Source organism: Diabrotica virgifera, chromosome 3, assembly GCF_917563875.1.
Source record: "Diabrotica virgifera virgifera chromosome 3, PGI_DIABVI_V3a".
Taxonomy (NCBI): Eukaryota; Metazoa; Arthropoda; class Insecta; order Coleoptera; family Chrysomelidae; genus Diabrotica; species Diabrotica virgifera.
Window position 1 is genome coordinate 189,816,208 of NC_065445.1, and position 18,991 is coordinate 189,835,198.

The window sequence follows — 18,991 nt, forward strand, 5'->3', positions numbered from 1 at the left end:
TGTTTTTTTAAATTTTCTTTAAGACCAATAGTAACGAGCTACTTTATTATATGTTAGGTCTTCTTCGGAAAATGCTAAATATTGTAGTTTCAAAGTCAAAAGACGGGAAAACTATGCATTTTCCGAGGATCACTTGTTTAAACTAATTTGAAGTATCTAAAAATATCTATCTTCAGAAATAAAAAAAAGTCTTTAGCTCAAAAATTAGGCGGCTATAATAAAAATAATGTCAGACCCTATATTTTTCAGCGAAAAAGTGATCGAAAGCAAACCCCTAATCACCACCCTGATTAAAATTAGTCATTGACCTTATTTCGCCTTCTTTACTTATGTATTATTAATAGGTTCTAGAAGTTTAACTGGTTTATAATGATTAGTTTTTAAAAAAATGGAGTCAAAAGCAAACATCGAATTTTTGAAGTTTGGTAAAAAATTCCCTTTCCTTCAGAATAGAACGATTATCATCAGAGATACAAAAAAATATTTTAATATAAAATTGTAGCTTATTTAATTCCCAAGAACTTGGTTTGCAAAAATTTTCTCTACGGTAAAAATTGAGTGAGCTATTGACAATTAAATCTTGTAATAACATGCAAAAATCACCTTTACCAACCCTTTCAAAGTCACCACTTTTTGCGACTGAGGATTTTAAAAGCATTTGGTATTAATAGTTTTATAGATCTTGTAAAATCCTACAAAACTGTTTTTTAACAAACTTTCTAAGATAAAAATTAAAAAGGTTACGGTTCAAAAATCAATATATTTTTTTCAAAAAAAAAAGAAATCCAATTGGAAGCATAATAATGTAAGTTAGCTTTGCTTTTAGTAATTGGCCTTATTAATTCTTCTTTATTTGTGTATTATTAATAGATTTTAAAAGTTTGACTGGCTTAGAATGATTAGTTTTAAAAAACTAGAGTTAAAAGCGAATAACGACTTTTTGTAGTTTGGTAAAAAATGTCATTTTCTTCAAAATAGAAAGATTAGAATCAGATATACGAAAAACTGTTTTTATATGAAATTGTAGGTTATTTAATTCCCAAGAACTTGGTTTGAAAAAATTTTTTCTACGGCAAAAATTGAGTGAATGGTAAATGAGTATATATCTAAAAACACTGATTTTTTCTATATAAAACTAACACTTTTGATAGCGAATAAATCGAAAAGTATTAATTTTATCAAAAAAAGTATAGAACATTTTTTTGCTTAGAATGAATGTTTTTATCAACTTTTGCAGTTAAAACATAATAAAAAATTTCCACCCCTAAGATGGGGTGGCAACCACCCCCATGGTAAAAGCGCTTCTCGGCATGATATAGATTTTGATCCTCGGACTATCCACTACTTATTCTCAAATTTTCAAGCAAATCGATCCATTCTGTAAAAATTGCGAGGTGAAATGCTTCGGTTCCTGGACTATTTATATGATCTACGAAACAAAAAAAAATCAAAATATTCAGAACAGCAAAATCTACATTTCCCTCTCTATGGCTGTGGTAAGAGAGCCTACCTTTGGATTCAGGGGTCGTGAGATCGAATCTCATCAAGGATAGGAAGTTTTTCATTTATTAAAAATGAATAATTGAAAATACGCAGTTTCTATTCTTGTGGGATTGCTACTCACCGAAGGGACCGCAGACGTTTGGATACAATTAGCGTCCTTTGTAAAGACAATGAAGTCGACTTTTCAAAGTAACAAGACATTTACTCAAAACACACACACTGCAATAGGTATCTTATTGCAAAATCAACTGTACCATGCCAATGGCCATTAGTTGTCGAGGCAATAAGCTAAATAAAACAAATCTCCTTTTTTACTTTTCCCGATTTCTCGTATTACGATTTTTTCGTATTTTACTTAATACTTTTTAAGTTATTTTGACAAAAACGCATTTTTTCAGAATTAAAAAAGTTGTAAAACCAAACTGTTTTAAAAGTAAGGGGATAGGTGCAAAATCTTGGTCCAATGCTATTTAAATGCCTTCATTTTTTTCGATTCCTGAGTATTTTTGAAAAATGTAAACGCAGAATGAAAGACTGCATTATTACAGAGGACCGAAAGTCCCTGAAAACTTTTATAATGTTTATTTTAATAAGTTAGAAGTTAGAGGGGTGAACAAAAGAGAAAATTTAGAGTGATTTTTAATTTCAAATATTTTATTCAAAAGTTTATTTCAAAAATTTATTTATTATATAAATTTTTTGTTTATTCTAAGGGACTTTTTTTAACATTTTCACTCGCAAATAACTCGAAAAGTATTGACTTAGTCAGTTTATCCATTTCCAGACTAGTTTTGAACGTCTGTTTTTCACCTCCAAGAAGGGGTGGTTCTTACCACCCAAATAAAAACAACGCTGAGTTCCAATCCAAAAGTCGAGTAGAGGGTAAGAAGAACCTAAATCTTTTACAAATAAAACAGTCGTGACACTGAAAATTACACTCCAAAACTATACGGTCATTTACTAGCCGATAGTGAAATATTAAAAAAAAGAGCTTTTGGAATGTTCAAAATATTTTTTTGTAAACTACGATGTCGTATTTCTTAAGAAAAAAAATATACTAAGTACACCACTTAGAACAACAAAATATTGCATTTAGCGGTTAGCAATAGATTTACATTCCAAACGATCTAACTTTCGAAAGCCATCAAAGACTCATTAGCACTATAGCTTTTGGATAATATAAAAACCCGCATGAGCCGAAAACCATTATTCACTCTTAAGTGCTTTCTACAGTATTCACCATGTTCAGTAAAGCAGCAGTCATTGTTCTGGTTGTCCAGTGCGTTGTCGTCTTTTCGGCACCACAAGGAAACCCTGATAAAGTCGTCACCACCGTGGTCAATGGAAACCAAAAGATGCAAGATTTGTTAGATTCTTTATCTGGTCCAGTGCCAACGGTAAGTCGTTTGTTCTATTGTCTAATATAAATAAAAATATTTTCACTTTCTTCTTCTCCTGCTTTTATATTTACAATACATTTTTTTTATTATTTTTCTGTACCTGTTTTTCTATATTTTCAACTGTATTGTTAAAATTAATTGTAAAAGGCGCATTTCTTTTGTAATCGGAGTTAATCTCAATCAGAGATTTGACAAACTTCTTTCCTTTTCGTTTTATTTGCTTTATTTTCCCTTTTGCATCTAATTTTCTTAACAAAGTTCTTTGCTTGTGCATTTCTCCTGTATTCTTAAATATTTCGTCATCTTCTGGTCTAGTCATAGATCCAATCAAGAGCTTTTTGAAAATTTTGTGTGGCTTGTTCGCTGGTTTTTCCTACTGCTAAGATAGCGGTCTCACCAACGTTTTTAATATAGATAAAAACATTTTCAATTTCTTTTATATTTACAGTTATTTTTCTGTAACTGTTTTCTTATATTTCCAACTGTATTGTCTAAACTAATACTAGAAAACGCAAATTATTTTTTAATTGGAGTTAATCACAATCAAAGATTTGATGAAATCTTCTTTCTTCTATGTTTTAGTTGCTTTACTTTCCTTTTTGTATTCAATTTTCTTAACAATTTCTTTGTTAGTGGCTTTGTCCCCTATTCTTAATTTTTTCGCCATCTTCTGGTCCAGTCATAGATCCAATCAACAACTTTTTAACATGTTTGTTTAACTTCTTCGCTGGCTTTCCTACTGTTAAGATAACAGTATCACCCGAGTAAAGGGCCATGCCTGTGACACCTTCCTGATACTCCTATAGTAATTGCATTGAACTCTAACATCGTGTTTCACTCTGAAATAGCCTTGTGAAACATAATCGTAATACAACAACTTTCTTCAATGTTAAACCTAACACAACGAAAATTTGTTCTTCACGTACTTCTTCTTCAAGTGTCTCATCCTTTAAATACATTGGCGGTCTTCTACTGGGCACTTCTTTAAACTTTTCAACCAGAACGTGCGTCGTCTACCCGGTCCTGTTTTTCCTTCCACTTTTTCCTTTGTACAACCAATCGCATCAACTGATATTTTTCATTTCTTAGTATGTGACCAAAATTTTGTTGTCCAAAATTTGTTTATCGTATTAATGGGTCTACCCCAAAATCCCGACAGCCAAAATCCCGACAGCCACAATCCCGACGACCAAAATCCCGACACGCCAGTATCCCGACAGGCCAAAATCCCGGCAGGCCAGAATCCCGACAGGTCTGATAAGTTTCTTTTTAAAATATAATTACATTTATTTCTTGTTTTTTGTTTATGGCCATCTGTTTTTTATTTTTTGTTACTAAACAAAAGTATTTTGTATTAAAAGTATTAAACAAAAGTCGGAATTTTCACTTATGCGAGGATTGTTGCATGTCGAGATTTTGGCCTGTCGGGATTTTGGCTGTCGGGATTTTGGGCGGCACCGCGTATTAATATCTACCACTGCCACAGTCTTTCATTTTTGCAAATAACATCAATCATAATAATAATGTCTATCATATTTATCACTTTCAAACTGACAATTAAACAAACTAGTTTTTTCTTAATAACATTCTTGTATCTACTCGTATTGGGATCTTGTATCTTTTAGTCCATGTGGTGAGACCGCTCCCGCCTGGAAAAATTTTTGATTCGGTTTCTTTGTGGATTCCTATTCAAAATGGTCCCCTTTTAGCAAATCTGAAGGGTGCCGGGCGGATAAACACGCATATTTAACAATTAAAAAACAACGGTATAAATTATGGTTAGATATGATTACTGTTCAGATTCTTGAAGCTGAATGTTTAATCTTCAACTTAAGTATCTTGCAACATCAAAAATACTAATTTGAATATGAGTTTTTAAGTCTCGAAAATGCGTACTTTCGCATTTTTCAAATTTTAAATCGCCTATAACTCGCAAACTATCAATTTGTAAGAAAAATTAGAAGATACCTTTCCTGTTTAGAATGACCGAAAAAACCTAAAAATATATGTTCCAGAGCAAAAAAACGTGATCTTTTGTATTTGTTTAAAAAATTGTTTTAACAATTTCTGCCCAAAAATTCCGCCCGGTACCCTTCAGATTTGTTTAAAGGGGACATTTTTAAAAAGGAATCCACAAAAAAACCGAATCAAAAAATTTTTCAGACGGGAGCGGTATCACCACATGGACTATTTTGTCTTTTCTGATTTCCTTCAATTCTCGTTCATTTCTTACTATCAAGACCTCATGATCCAAATACGATTCTCTCTCTTCATTCTTCAGAGCTGATGATGATGGTTGATGTCGAGTATCGTCCGTCTCCAAAAATCTCTGCCTCTGTTAATTTCTTTAACTTCATGCAGAGATATTTTACGCATATTCCTGTAATTTAGTCGATCTATCTTGTTGGGGATCTTCCCCGTGATCTTCGGCCTTTCACATTTCCTTGTATAATGAGTCTTTTCATGTTTTTCGTGGCTGCTCTCTTAGGGCCGATTGTTCAATTGGAGATTATCGTCAGATTAAAAATAATCTTCAATTAAACTTAATATTGCGTTGTTCAATGCAAGTTTAACACTTAACCGTCTGTTAACAAGAGATTATCTTAATCGCTCAAAAACGAAGGATTACTAAAGATTTGTAACCTTACTTTCTGGTTTTAAATTAAATATTTTCAGTAGTAATTGCACAAGAGCTCTAAAATTATTGAATTTTTCCCGAGTGACACTTTGACAGTTTTAATTTCACGAGACGAAGGCGAGTGAAATTATGTCAAAGTGTCACGAGGGCAAAAATTCTATATAAATTTTAGAGATCGAGTGCAATTTGTTGCTATTATTTCATGAATAAAACTGTTCAACACCAAAATTTTATTGTAATTTATTTATGTAAGTACAAATTAGTACAATTAAACACACAGTTGTTATAAATATTAATTTGACGGTTGAAAGTCACCACTTTTATAATTTTTAAAACATTAATTGTCATTAATGTCACTGAATGTATTTTTTCGTAGCAACGAAGGGCATCTGACGTAATATACTTGACGATGAGAAATTATCAAAAATTATCGGATATAATATCACAAGAGAGTGAGAATAAATTGAAAATAATGCGACAGTTTTTCGAAAATTTGTTGTCTGGCAATAGACACGAGAGCCCGCAGGGCTCGAGTGGCTATTGCCCAATGACAACCAATTTGAGTAAAAATGAAGCATTATTTTCTTATTTATTCTTACTGTCGTGTGATATGCGTAAGATTATTTTTTTAATACGTATATTATGGATATTTTCTTAAATGTGACAGTTGTCAAAATTAGGAAACTGGTTGCCATTAAACAGAAACAATCTACTACTTAAAAAAATTCTATCGGTAATTTTCTACAGTAGATAATTCTCAGTATAATTTTAATCCGATTGGACAGAATTAACACGTGATCAAATATCAAATAAAATCATTAAAAATAATCGATTTAATTTAGATTTATGTAGCTTTCTATTGGTCAGAATCTCATGAATGAAATAATCATGAAAATTCCAGTTTAAAACAACCATAGTTATTGCACTAAATAGGTATATTATATTGAATTGTTCTTTCTACAAATAATTTTCAGTCCTAGATAAGATTTGCAGTAATAATCTATGTATTATAATATCGTGTTTCTAATAACAATAATGGCTATTTCTGAATGGTGTCTTTGATTCTGATGATAGAGATATCACAGAGGACGAAGATTTCTTAGTTGTTAATATATTTTTTTTACTTTAAAAAATATATTTCTTAAAAAAGTTATATTATTCTAACCCAGTGATGTACATTGGCGGCACAAAAATAAATTAGATTTCTCAGTGTATAGGTACTTATACTTTCTATAAATTTATGCATGATAATTTTAAATACATATACCTCGTCCAATTTACTTACCGTTGCACGTCATCCGCGCCATAGCCTGTGACACGATACCAACACGAAATATTTAGGCGGTGGATGTGTTCTTTTTTAGAATCAAAATGATTATAAAGGGGAACACACCTACCGCCTAGATATTTCGTGTTGGTATAGTGTCACAGGCTATGGCGCGGATGACGTGCAACGGTAAGTAAATTGGACGAGGATTTCCATAACTTTCACTTGTTTTTCATTATGTGTAAAAATCAGGTAAAAATAAATTGGAAAACTTTTTATGAATTTTTCGGGAAGGAAATCGAAAAAAAAACATTAATTTGATATAAAATTTGTATTGTTATTAGCTAAAAATCAACATTACTATTTTAACATATGTTTTTTTACGTAAAATTAGCAGTTCTCAGTCTTTTATTACTTTCTTCTATTTGAAATATGTTTAATGATGTAAATTAAATAAAAATAATCACTGATACAAATTAATACAACAAATGCACACGAATCTAGAAGAAAATGTAAGCACTACACGTCAAAAATCATTACTTTTATCACTTTTACAATTTTCATAATAAAATTTGTTCCAAGCCGTTAATTAATAACTGGCAACATTGTCACCATTTCAGTAGTCGGGTTTAATAAATCCAAGAGTTAACCAGCATTGAACAACTTCTTAAGAAATAATTTTGAATTAAATTTAATGATCGTTTACCTATGCCATGAGTTTTTTACTGATTGAAGAACTGGCCCTTAACATGTCCAAAGTATTTTAATTGTTGGAGATCGACTTTGCTGGAAAGCCCTTTGATGACCTTTAGCTCATTTTAAAATTGAATTATTTGTGCTGTGGTTTGTCCATGGAATTCGTAACATTCTTCTCCAACAGAAAATTTCAGTGGTATCTATCTTTCCGATTGTCTTAAGGTCCACGATTCACATCCGTATATTAGTATTGGGAATATTAAGTAGTTGATAAACCTGATTTTTAGAGTTCTTGAAATTTGAGAAACCTTCCATATTTTTCTGTATGAAAGAGACTATCTTTCATATGGAAAATTTTTCTAGATAAAATTTACGTTTTATTTCTTCCTGTAGTGACCCTGTGTTTGTGACCAATGGTCCTTAATATAAGTATGAACTCACAACCTCAAATCGGTCAATCGTGGCTATGTGCGGATGATTTTTAAGTAGTCTATTTACTATCATGATCTTTGCCCTTGGGATGTTTAACCGCAGACCAAACATTTGAATTTCATTTTCAACCACTCGTATGAAACCAATTAACTCTTCTTGACTATTTGCAATAAGGGCCATTTTATCTGCAAAACATAGATTATTTATTTTTCGGCCATTTATTGAGATGCCCCTTTCCCATATGTTAAAAATAATTGTGGAGACAGTAGACATCCTTACCTGACACCTTGTTATGGATGGAATTCGTTTGAGAGTGTGTCACACACTTTAAATCTTCCAGAAGTATGTCCAATTATAAGTGAAATTAAATGTTGTGGTACGCCTATCTCTTTTAATATCTGCCATAAACGTTGCCATTTCTCTAAGTTAAAAATAGAACTAATTCCTATTAAATACAACTCTTGATTTACTAAGCTCTTGGTTTACAACCCTCTTAAATTTAACACCCCAGAGCCGGATCAACCTAACTTAAACAGTACTTTAAAAACCAACAAAATGTCCACTAATTTAATAATTGTTCAATTCTAGACTACCTCTACAGGAGGCAACGTAATTAAGAAGACCACTACAACAACTACGACTACTACAACCAAAAAAGGTGCTCCAGTAGTTTCCGAAGCTGAACAACTCCGTGTGTTGTTACAGAATCCACAGTTCGCAAAAGAACTCAGACAATTCTTGTTTCAGTTTTTGAAAATGTACAACGCCTTGCACAAAGGAGCAGAGACTTCTGAGGTATGTATCAGAATTAAAATATTTATTATTTTGTATAGCTAATACAGTTCTTCAAATCAAGTATTCGTCGAATGAATTTATTTTTTATTTTATCCAAGTCTCAAAATATTTCATTAAGGGGATGGGTACGTATTTTCGGCTGCAATGCTATTCGAATGGAGATTCATTTTTTTCGAATCCTGAGAAAACTAATAAGTATTTTTGAAAAATTTAAACAACGCAGAATAAAAGATTACGTTATTAGTGAGGGCCAAAAGTCCCTAAGAACTTCTATAATGTTTATTTTAATAAGTTACAGGGGTGAAAAACTAAGCGAAAATTTAGTGTAATTTTTAATTTCAAATATCTCATTCAAAATAAACTTTTTATTTATTCTTAGGGACTTTCGGCCCTCGGTAATAATTTAGTCTTTCATTATGCGTTTAAATTTTTCAAAAATATTTATTGGTTTTTTCAGGATTCGAAAAAATGAACACAATATCCAAGGTGATATTTTCCAAACCTATCTTTGTCTTAAAACGCACTCATTCGAATAGAATATTGTCAGCATATTGTCAGTCAGACAGTGACAATCAGTGACAATTTTAAATACATATTTGACATGGCATCGGGAATATATAGAGTTTTTGATTAAATAATATTAATATAAAAAAGATCAAGGCAGGTTTTGTTTATATTTGATTCAGAGTTGGACCACCATCTCCATATAGCTATTTCAGCATCCTTATGCCTCATCGGTGAAGCTCAGAAGTCTCAACTCTATATTAATAATAGTCTCTAAGAAGTCTCAATATTAATATATTATAGTGTATTTGATAAATTTGATTTAAGACGTGAACTTAATAAAAGTTATTTATTGTGTATTATTTGTGGAAGATCCAAGCAAAGAGTACATCAGGATAATATATTCTGTGATCCAAGTATTTTGTTCAAGATGTTCAAAATTGTATGCGTTCCATAGTAACAATAAATTATTAAAAAATCACTTTAACACTTTTCCTCTTTTCTCGATTGAGTATTAGTTTTTGTTGTACATATAAATTATTACAATCACTGAATACATAGTTAGTAAAAAAATTATGACATTTATTAACTGAATTAATAATTTGCAATTATACAAATAACAGTTATCCAAGAACATTCAAAAGCCATCTCTTTGAGTTAATGATGACGTTTTCAAGTAAAATGACATTCTAGTAATGTTTACATATCAATACCAGTGTGAATTTTACTACACGTAATTTGCCATGTAAAGACAGAAAAAGTAGGGATAGCCGTAAAATATTCGAATTATGTACCGATGGCCTTAAGTAAATTCGTATCACAATAGTAGTTCCATTAGAGAGTAATTGATTAACTGATTAATTGATAATTAATTTTTGACAAACTTCGCGATTTTTTAAGGTCTTAAGAAGCCTTAGCACCTCAATACGTGTTTAAAAACACTTCCGGTGTGTCAAGATCTTAAAACTTAGTCATCACATTACTATTTAATAGTCTAATATCATTCAAACACTGATTTTGAATTTCTTTTTTTTTCTAGACCGTAACAACCACAGAGAACCTTGATATACAATCTTTGATGAAGAACCCATCTTTCGTGAAATTTTTAGGTGGATTCTTTGGCAATAGCGTAAGTATCCAGAATTACTACAATAGTATCCCGTATATGAGTTTAAAATAGTGTATTTTATTAATATATTTTTATTTTTAACGCAGGAAAAAGCAACTGGAACTGGCATGGCTTCTATTGTAAACGAATTGATCAATCAAGAGAAAAATGCTGAAAATACAAAAACAACTGTAACCGAAGAAACCGTTGTCAATGGGCATTCTCGCCCAGTCGAAGTTGTGGTAAGTTAAACATTTTTTCAATACATTTTCTTTGAAGCTCTTCTTATATTTTCTAAAACACTTTTAACTTCCTTACATGTCTTAAGAAACACATTTTGATAAATATAAATCCAAAGTTAGGCCGGAATTATATGATTTTAATGATTTTAGGTAAAACCTGTAACCACTGTATCAAATGATCCAGACTCTCTCATCGACCAAATCACCTCATCAACCTCTACTAAAACATCAAGCTCTACTTCATCTTCCACATCAGAAACCAACCCTACAATGACAGTCGTCAATGGCGGACCAACGAACCTCCCATCAAGATATCTCACCAACGATGTAACAGTCACAGTAAGTATTTTACAGGAATCTTCTATAAATTTGATGAGGAGAAACAACAAGTTTAAGTCCTACGTATTCATTAAATTATGTGATAACTTTTCTTTTTCTTTTTCGGCTTTTTCCCATAATAAGTTAGCTGTTTTTGTCCTCCACAGCACTGTATTCTCCCAGTCACCTTCTCTGAGGTCTCTATCTATCATAGCATTTCTTCTGTAGGTACGTTTTCTATCTCATAGCAGGTCTTTCTCTCCGTCTTCTTCCCAGCTGGACCCAGTCCAATATTCTTTTCGACCACCTATGCTCTGGTATTCTTTGTACATGCCTGTACCACTGCAGAGTTCTGCTCTGCAACGTTTTTTTAATTGAGCATTCTACTTCCATTCTGTTCCATATTTCCTCTGTTCTTATTCTATCTTCTCTGGTGATTTGTAGACATCTCAAAAAATCTAATTCAACTGTTCTTATTTTACTTCGCATTGATGTCAAAAGATCCTTTTTTTTTGTCATTTTTGGTTAGATTGTTGTTCCACATTAATCCCTGGAGTGATTTCATGCTTTGTTTTCCCCATGCTATTTTCATTTCTGTATCTTTCATACATGTATCATCTTGGCTTATCATTGACCCTAAATACTGAAAGTCTTACAACGCTTAATAGTCTCTTCTGAACTTAGTTCAAATATGCACACTCCGATCTAGTACATAAGTATTTGGTCTTACAAACATTTATCTTGGGCCCCCATAGCTCATACTCTTCATTTAATTTACTGATCATATATTCCATGTCCTCACTGTTTTGTACAAAAATGACTTGGTCATCGGCGAAGAGTAGTGGATATAATTTATTCTCTTGTACTAGTATACCAGTATGCCCATTTTTCCACATTTTCTATATTATCTTTTCAAAGCCTGATCTGTACAGGGTGTTTGGTAAAGAATGGCCCATAGCTTAACCTTAGATTCCTGAGGGTAAAATATATCGATTTAAGCTAACTTACCTTAGTACAAAAGTTGATAATAACCGAAATACAGGGTGTCAAAGTTAAATTTTTATTTTATTTATTTTTGAATATTTCCAATTTGGCAAGTGGTGCTGGTACTGTACACTCTACTAAATTATGTTAAACAAACGTTTCTGGCTACTACCAGAGGCGTACAACGGGGGAACGTGAATGGTTGACCCTTCCCAAATTCTACGCCACTGGTGGAATTTCTATTTTAGTGTAATTTTTTGATTCTCCAATACTTTCTATGTAAATAACATACTGTTCATTCGCAACGATAAAGCCGTTAGTTTTCGAGATATTTGAAGCTAAAAACGAAGGAGCATAAGACATTAATCAAATAAGTGTGCCTTTTCATTTTTAACTTCAAATACCTCGAAAACTAATGACTTTATCGTTACGAATGAAGAGTATATTATTTGCATATAAAGTATTGGAGAATCTAAAAATTATGCTAAAATAGCAGTTTCACAGTGGCGTAGAATTTGGCAAGGGTCGACCATTCACTTTCCCCTGTCGTACGCCTCTGTCACTGTCCCTTGTCGTACGCCTCTGGTATTAACCAGAAACGATTATTTAACATAATTTAGTAGTTTGTACAGTACCTACAGTTTCTGCCAAGTATCATAAGAATATGTCAAATAATTTTATAGTACCGGGCACACATAGTTCTTAAGTTTTAAATAAAGGATAAATTATTAAAAAAAAAAAGAATACTTTAAAACAGTTTGACATATCAGTGTCATACTTGGCAGAAAGTGTAGGCACTGTACACCCTAGTAAATTATGTTAAATAATCGTTTCTGGCTACTACCAGAGGCGTACGACAGGAGAAAGTGAATGGTTGACCCTTTTCAAATTCTACGCCACTGATGAAACTGCTATTTTAGCATAATTTTTAGATTCTCCAATATTTTCTATGCAAATAATATACTCTTCATAATGGCTTCAAATATCTCGAAAACTAATGGCTTTATCGTTACGAAAAAAGAGTATGTTATTTATATAGAAAGTATTGTAGAATAAAAAATTGCACTAAAATAGTAATTCCGCCAGTGGCGTAGAATTTGGGAAGGGCCAAACATTCACGTTCCCCCGTCGTACGTCTCTGGTAGTAGCCAGAAACGTTTGTTTAACATAATTTCGTAGAGTGTACAGTACCAGCACCACTTACCAAATTTTGTGTTATTATCCCATGCCTGTTGGGAAACATTCAAGAAGAAATAAAATAAAAGTTTAACTTTGCACCCTGTATTTCGATTATTAACAACTTTTGTACTAAGGTAAGTTAGCTTAAATCGATCTATTTTAACCTCAGGAATCTAATGTTAAGCTATGGCCCATTCTTTACCAAACACCCTGTATATGTTAAAAAGTGTAGGTGATTGACGACATCCTTGTTTGATGGCTATTGTTGCGAATATTAGGTTTGTTCTAGCATCAGTTTCAAACGGTTTGAAACCATCAGCGAATAGTCGACCAGCGCGAGTAGAGGGGATAGCACTGGTGACTGTATTATGTTCTCTCACTGACCAACTGTTTGCTGACGGTTTCTGACTAGTTTGACTGTTTGCTAGAACAAACCTATTGTCTTTGTTATTTCGTTAGCTAAGTTTATTTGCACTTGTGTTTTTTTCTACAGTCTTTGTGTTATATTCACCCAGTTCTCTCTAACGTGCATTCTTCTCATTGCTGTCAACAGTTGTTTCCTGGCCACGCTATCGTATATTTTTTCCAAGTCGATAAAGGTCATATGTGTTTCAATATTTTTCTCTTTGTTCTTTTCTATCATTTGTCTAATGATAAATATATTACCTAGACATGACCTGGCTTTTCAGCATATGCATATGCTATTCTAGTTTTTCTTTTATATCTATGGAAAAGATTCTTGCTATTGAAGGCATTACACTAATCCATTTATAGTTATTGGTTGACCTTTTGTCACCTTTTTTGAAAATGGAGGACATGTATGATAGAAACCAGTCATTTGGAATCTCCTTCCCTGCTTCAGTTTGTTTGTGATACATTTTTAAATATGTACTTAGTTGTTTGAATGGTAGACGCCCAAACTATTTGTTTTTTTTTGCTTCTCCTTTCTCCGTTATCTCCACTCTTATTATGCTATTAGACAGCATTCATGCTATTTTTTAGATACCGTTGATGTATCGTTAGTAGTCTCTTCGTGTTAGTTAATTTTGCTATTCTTCTTCTCACCACATCCAAAATTCTCCATGTTTTTAGTGTCATGTGTTCCTTATTTTAATACTAATACTTTTTTATTATTCCTATCAGTCATTTAGTATGTAATGTTTGTTTTGATTTCGAGAGTTTTTTTTTTTTTTTTTTTATTTGTGACTTTAGCACTTAGCTATTTAGCCAGATACAACTTGATAATAATTAATACTAATACAAAAAAACTATTAAACCTAATACAAATTATTAAAAAGAAAAACATATTATTCTAATTTACTTAATACTAAATAAAAAAGTGTCTATCTATACCTACTATTGCAAACAGATCAAAATAGTCAAAAGAAAAAAAAAACCTCTTAAAAATTACTAAAAGACATTACTATAAATAGGGAAAAGGAGGGAAAATAAACAATTGGGTAAAAAAAAGGTTAACGAGATTGGCTAAAATTGATTACAGACATACATTTGTACTATGTATAAATTTGATTAGACAATCATATACTCTTTTGTCATTAGTAGCCAATAGGTTATTTATTTGGTACGGAGGAAATATTTGCAGCGTTTGCAAGCTGCTTAAAAGAGTTCCTGTATGCTGAATATATTTGGAACAGTTAAAAAAGATATGATTAAGATCTCCTTGTTCTTGACATGTTTCACATAAGTCTGAATTGTAAATTTTGATTTTAGCAAGATGAGTAGGATAACAAGCATGACCAAATCTCAATCTTATTAAGGTTGTTATATATTTACGGATGTTACTAAATTTCTTAAACCATCTCGAATTTGGAATTTGTGGTTGTATATAAATATATTGTGTTGTTGAGTGGTTACAAAAAGTTTGCCAATAAGTTTTCCAACGATCTATTTGATTTCTTTTAGAGATACAAAAAGTGTCAGGAATACAAATTCTCTCCTCTGGTACAATTTCAGCTGAAGAGGTTATTGCAGCTTTAGCTAAAGAATCAACATGCTCATTATATTTTATACCAACATGAGCTTTTACCCAAATAAAATTAGTAGTTTTATTTTTATTTTTATTTTTATTTATATTAGTATGTTCCAGTTTTCTTAACGTCTTAATAACTTTGGGTAGAGATCAATGAATGCTCGTCGTGGAGAAACGAGGCCGCTGATTCATTTTGGATTTTATACTATTGCGCTTGGAAAATTTCTGACTGAACATAAGCGATTAATATCTCAGACTTATTTTTGTTCTCTTACTTTTTAGACCAACAGTGAACCATCAATCAGCACAAGTGAAAATGTACTTAACGAACTTAGGAAACAAGCCGTCAACGACCAAAGAGAGTCCAACAAAGTTATGACCACTAGCACAACCACCACAAACAAGAATCGTTATGGATATGGTAAGTCTTAATTTACAGATTAATCTATTATTATTTAAGTTGATCAATAAGAAAGCCATGTGTGAATAAAAGACATCAATACACATTTGAAAGTTCTGTACAATCTACGTGTAGTTTGAGGAAAACTCATTTGAGGAATTCGGTCTTCCAAGAAACATATTGTTAGGTTACAAAATTCGTGGTAAAGCGGTAACAAGACACCAACCTGTGGAACTTAAATATTGGTTTTTCAAAAATTATTTTGACAGCTTAGAATGGTCCTTCTTCTTCTTGTAGTTCCTTCTCCTATCGGATGTAGGCTATCATCACAACTATCCGTACCTACTTTATTGGCGGCTGCTGTGAAAATATTTACTAAGCTGCAACTATGTCACTCTCTTAGGTTTCTCAGCCAGGAAATTCTTCGTCTTTCTATGGATTTTTTACCCTTAATTTTACCTTGCATTATGAGCCTTAATATATCATATTTCTCACTTTTGGTAATGTTGCCTAAATATTCCAGCATTCTTGTTTGGATGTTCTTTGTGACCTCGTAATCCTTTTGTAGCCTTCTTAACACCTCTTCATTTTTCAAAAGCCTTCTATAGCACCGCATCTCAAATGCACCATCTCAACTTCATCATATTATCCACTTTTAGTGTTCAGCTTTCCATTCCATACAACAAAGTCGAGAACACGTAGCATCTTAAGGCTCTTATCTTCAGCTACAGAGGAAGATCTCGATTAACAAACATTGTTTTCATTTTTATAAATGCATGTTTTGCAATTTCAATGCGTGTCCTGATTTATCTACTTTGGTTATTGTTTTCATTTACCAAGGTTCCCAGATATTTGTAGTTATTCGCTCTTTCTACTTGTTTTCCCTCGATATCTATCTAGCCTTCCTACTGTATGTTGCTTAGAAATAATCATGAACTTGGTTTTCTTAACATTTATTTGTAGTTCATATTTTATGCTGACTTGATGTAATGTATGTACTAATCGTTGCAGTGCTTCTAGACTCTCTGCAAAAATAGCAGTGTCGTCTGCGAATCATTTCAAGAGTTTTCCTTTTATTAATATACCCTGTTCTTTCTCTGATATTGCTACAGATTGTATAACGATATGGACAACACGCAACCCTGTTTAACACCTCTTTTGATTTCGATAGTTTCTGTTTCGATATTTTCGATTTTGACCTTTGCTTTTTGATTCCGGTACATATTTACAATACCTTGTATATCTCGACTGTCCACATTCTTTTCTTTCAACAATTCTACGAGTTTCTGATGTCGTACTCTATCAAAAGCCTTTTGATAATCTGGCCAAGAATAGCCCAACATGTAAATTTTAAACTTTCAATATGACTACCAATGAACCACTAATTAGATAGTATACGAGTCTTAAATAATAGTAAAGTCTTCCTGTAGTCTTTCTGTAAAATTATCCAGAACGACTAATAGTTACTTTAAATAATTGATGGATTCGACCGTTACTTGATGGAAGTTCATTTTATCTAACAATAAAACACTGAAAACGTTTGTTTTCTATACTTCCACAAAATTTATTATAACTAAGTGACTACAGCTGTTTCGGCAGAGTGCCTTTCTCAAGTGATATAGTTTACAATGCGTTTGCCTTTTTAAGTCTTCAACTGAAGAGGTTGAAGAGTTGGGGAGCTGTTTGTCTCGAGTTGGTCATTCAGAATTATATCTGTATTTTCAGTTTATTAATTTCCATAGATTCTAAAATAGATAGCTTAAGGCCTTTATTTTGAATATGCAGAATTTGAAACTCTTCATTGAAAGAATGATTATGATCTAGAAGGTGAAGTGCGTATGTAGAAGTGTCTGTTTTTCTATTGTTGAATGCCCTTTTGTGTTCTGCTATCCGTTTGTCAAAAGTTCTGCCAGTTTGACCGATGTACGTTTTCGGACAGTCACCACAAGTTAGTTTGTACACACCACTCTGTAGTTGCTTTCTCTTTCGGCTTTTATTGTTCTTAATATATTTGCTTAAGTTGTTGTTAGTTCTGAAAGCTGGTGTTATTCCTTTCTTTTTTATGTATCTGGCTATTTTTGTTGTTATCTTGCCAGTATATGTAAGAGAGCAGAAGGTACTGGGTTCTTTCTGTGGTGGTGGATACACTAATTTCAGGGCTTTCTTGTGGAATTTTTGGTTTAAAATTTTGTTAACTGTTTGTTCGTTATAGCCGTTGTTTACTGCTATTTGTTTAATGATGTTTAGTTCTATCTCGAAGTTATTTTTTGTCATAGAAATTTCTGTCAGTCTATGTATCATGCTATGGTAGGCTGCTAATTTGTGTTGTGTAGGATGGGATGATGAATTGTGTATAGTTGTGTCAGTATGGGTAGGTTTATGATATACGGAAAACTCATGTTTGTTGTGTAGTCTGGAAATCGTTACATCTAGAAAGTTTATGGAGTTATTCTGTTCTAATTGAGTTATTCTCTGTTCTAATGGAGTTATGGAGTTATTCTGTTTAATAAATTTTGTGGAAGTATAGAAAACAAACGTTTTCAGTGTTTTATTGTTAGAATAGTTACTTTATTGCTGAGTGGGCTGAATTTTGTTAACAAACTTTATTTTCTTATAGATGAACAACCTAATGGTGAATACAACCGCGCAACAGTGATCATCAGCAGACCAGAAACTTCCGTGATTGATTCCAAAGAACAATGGTCCAAAGTAAAAATGAGTGCAGAAGAACTGAGACAACAAGCCAAGAACGCCAAATACCAATTTGCTACTCAAATTGATGACAAAATTGAAGGAAACTTCCAACAGAGAGCTGAAATCAGAGAAAATGGTGTTGTATATGGTAAATACTCCTACGACGATGGTTACAACTGGAGAACCGTCTACTATGAAGCTGATGTCAACGGTTTCAGGATTACCAAGTAAGTTATGACACCTACTTGATTTTTTAGTTTCATTTTCTACATCTTCTCTACAACATGTACCCTGCTGTCTGTCATACTTGTATTATTTTTCTACAGGCGTACTAATACACTGTCTCTTTTTCTCAGGGAAGAGGTCCGCCCAAGCCACATGAAGACTCTTACCGGTGAAGCCAGCGTCCAAACATTGGTCAATGGTAACTTGGTTGACTACCACATTACCGAGAAGGACATAAACCAAGGGGTCGGTAGAAAACCAGTAGTATATAATACTCCTAATGTAATGTAATGATTTTATATAATTTTTGTACATTTTATTATATTCACACCATGTTGTGGCTGTTAGTTCAAATAAAATTTTGATTTTAAATTTTAAATTTCTGGTTTCATTCAAAATAACAATCCTCTCATTTCAACCAAATAAGTTTATTTTTCTAGTGCTTATGCGTGGAGTAGAAAATTATTTCTCTTTTTCCTCTTTATAAGCCATTTGGAAGGATTCTCACTCCATCTTTTGCGAGGTAAGTCGATACTTCTTCTATACCGATTGGTGATTTATCTCTTGCTATTTTGACCACAGGTGTCTCCCCCATTCTGCTTATGTGGTTATTCCA

General features: G+C 32.4%; 1 protein-coding gene across 1 annotated transcript; it reads left to right on the forward strand.

Moving 5' to 3' along the window:
• Positions 1–2,703: 2,703 nt before the first annotated feature.
• LOC114333618 (uncharacterized) lies at positions 2,704–18,754 on the forward strand. The gene is made up of 8 exons (XM_028283532.2): positions 2,704–2,900; positions 8,525–8,731; positions 10,275–10,364; positions 10,451–10,585; positions 10,736–10,924; positions 15,339–15,477; positions 18,074–18,377; positions 18,507–18,754. Exons 1-8 carry the CDS (start codon positions 2,745–2,747, stop codon positions 18,664–18,666), a joined length of 1,380 nt encoding a protein of 459 aa, XP_028139333.1. The 5' UTR covers positions 2,704–2,744; the 3' UTR covers positions 18,667–18,754.
• Positions 18,755–18,991: the final 237 nt, after the last annotated feature.

Excerpts from the sequence above, each read along its gene's own strand:
- LOC114333618 (XM_028283532.2), top strand. The coding sequence starts at position 2,745 with ATGTTCAGTAAAGCAGCAGTCATTGTTCTGGTTGTCCAGTGCGTTGTC. Across the intron at positions 10,586-10,735 it reads CTCGCCCAGTCGAAGTTGTG|GTAAAACCTGTAACCACTGT; the intron begins GTAAGTTAAACA and ends TAATGATTTTAG. Across the intron at positions 10,925-15,338 it reads CCAACGATGTAACAGTCACA|ACCAACAGTGAACCATCAAT; the intron begins GTAAGTATTTTA and ends CTTACTTTTTAG.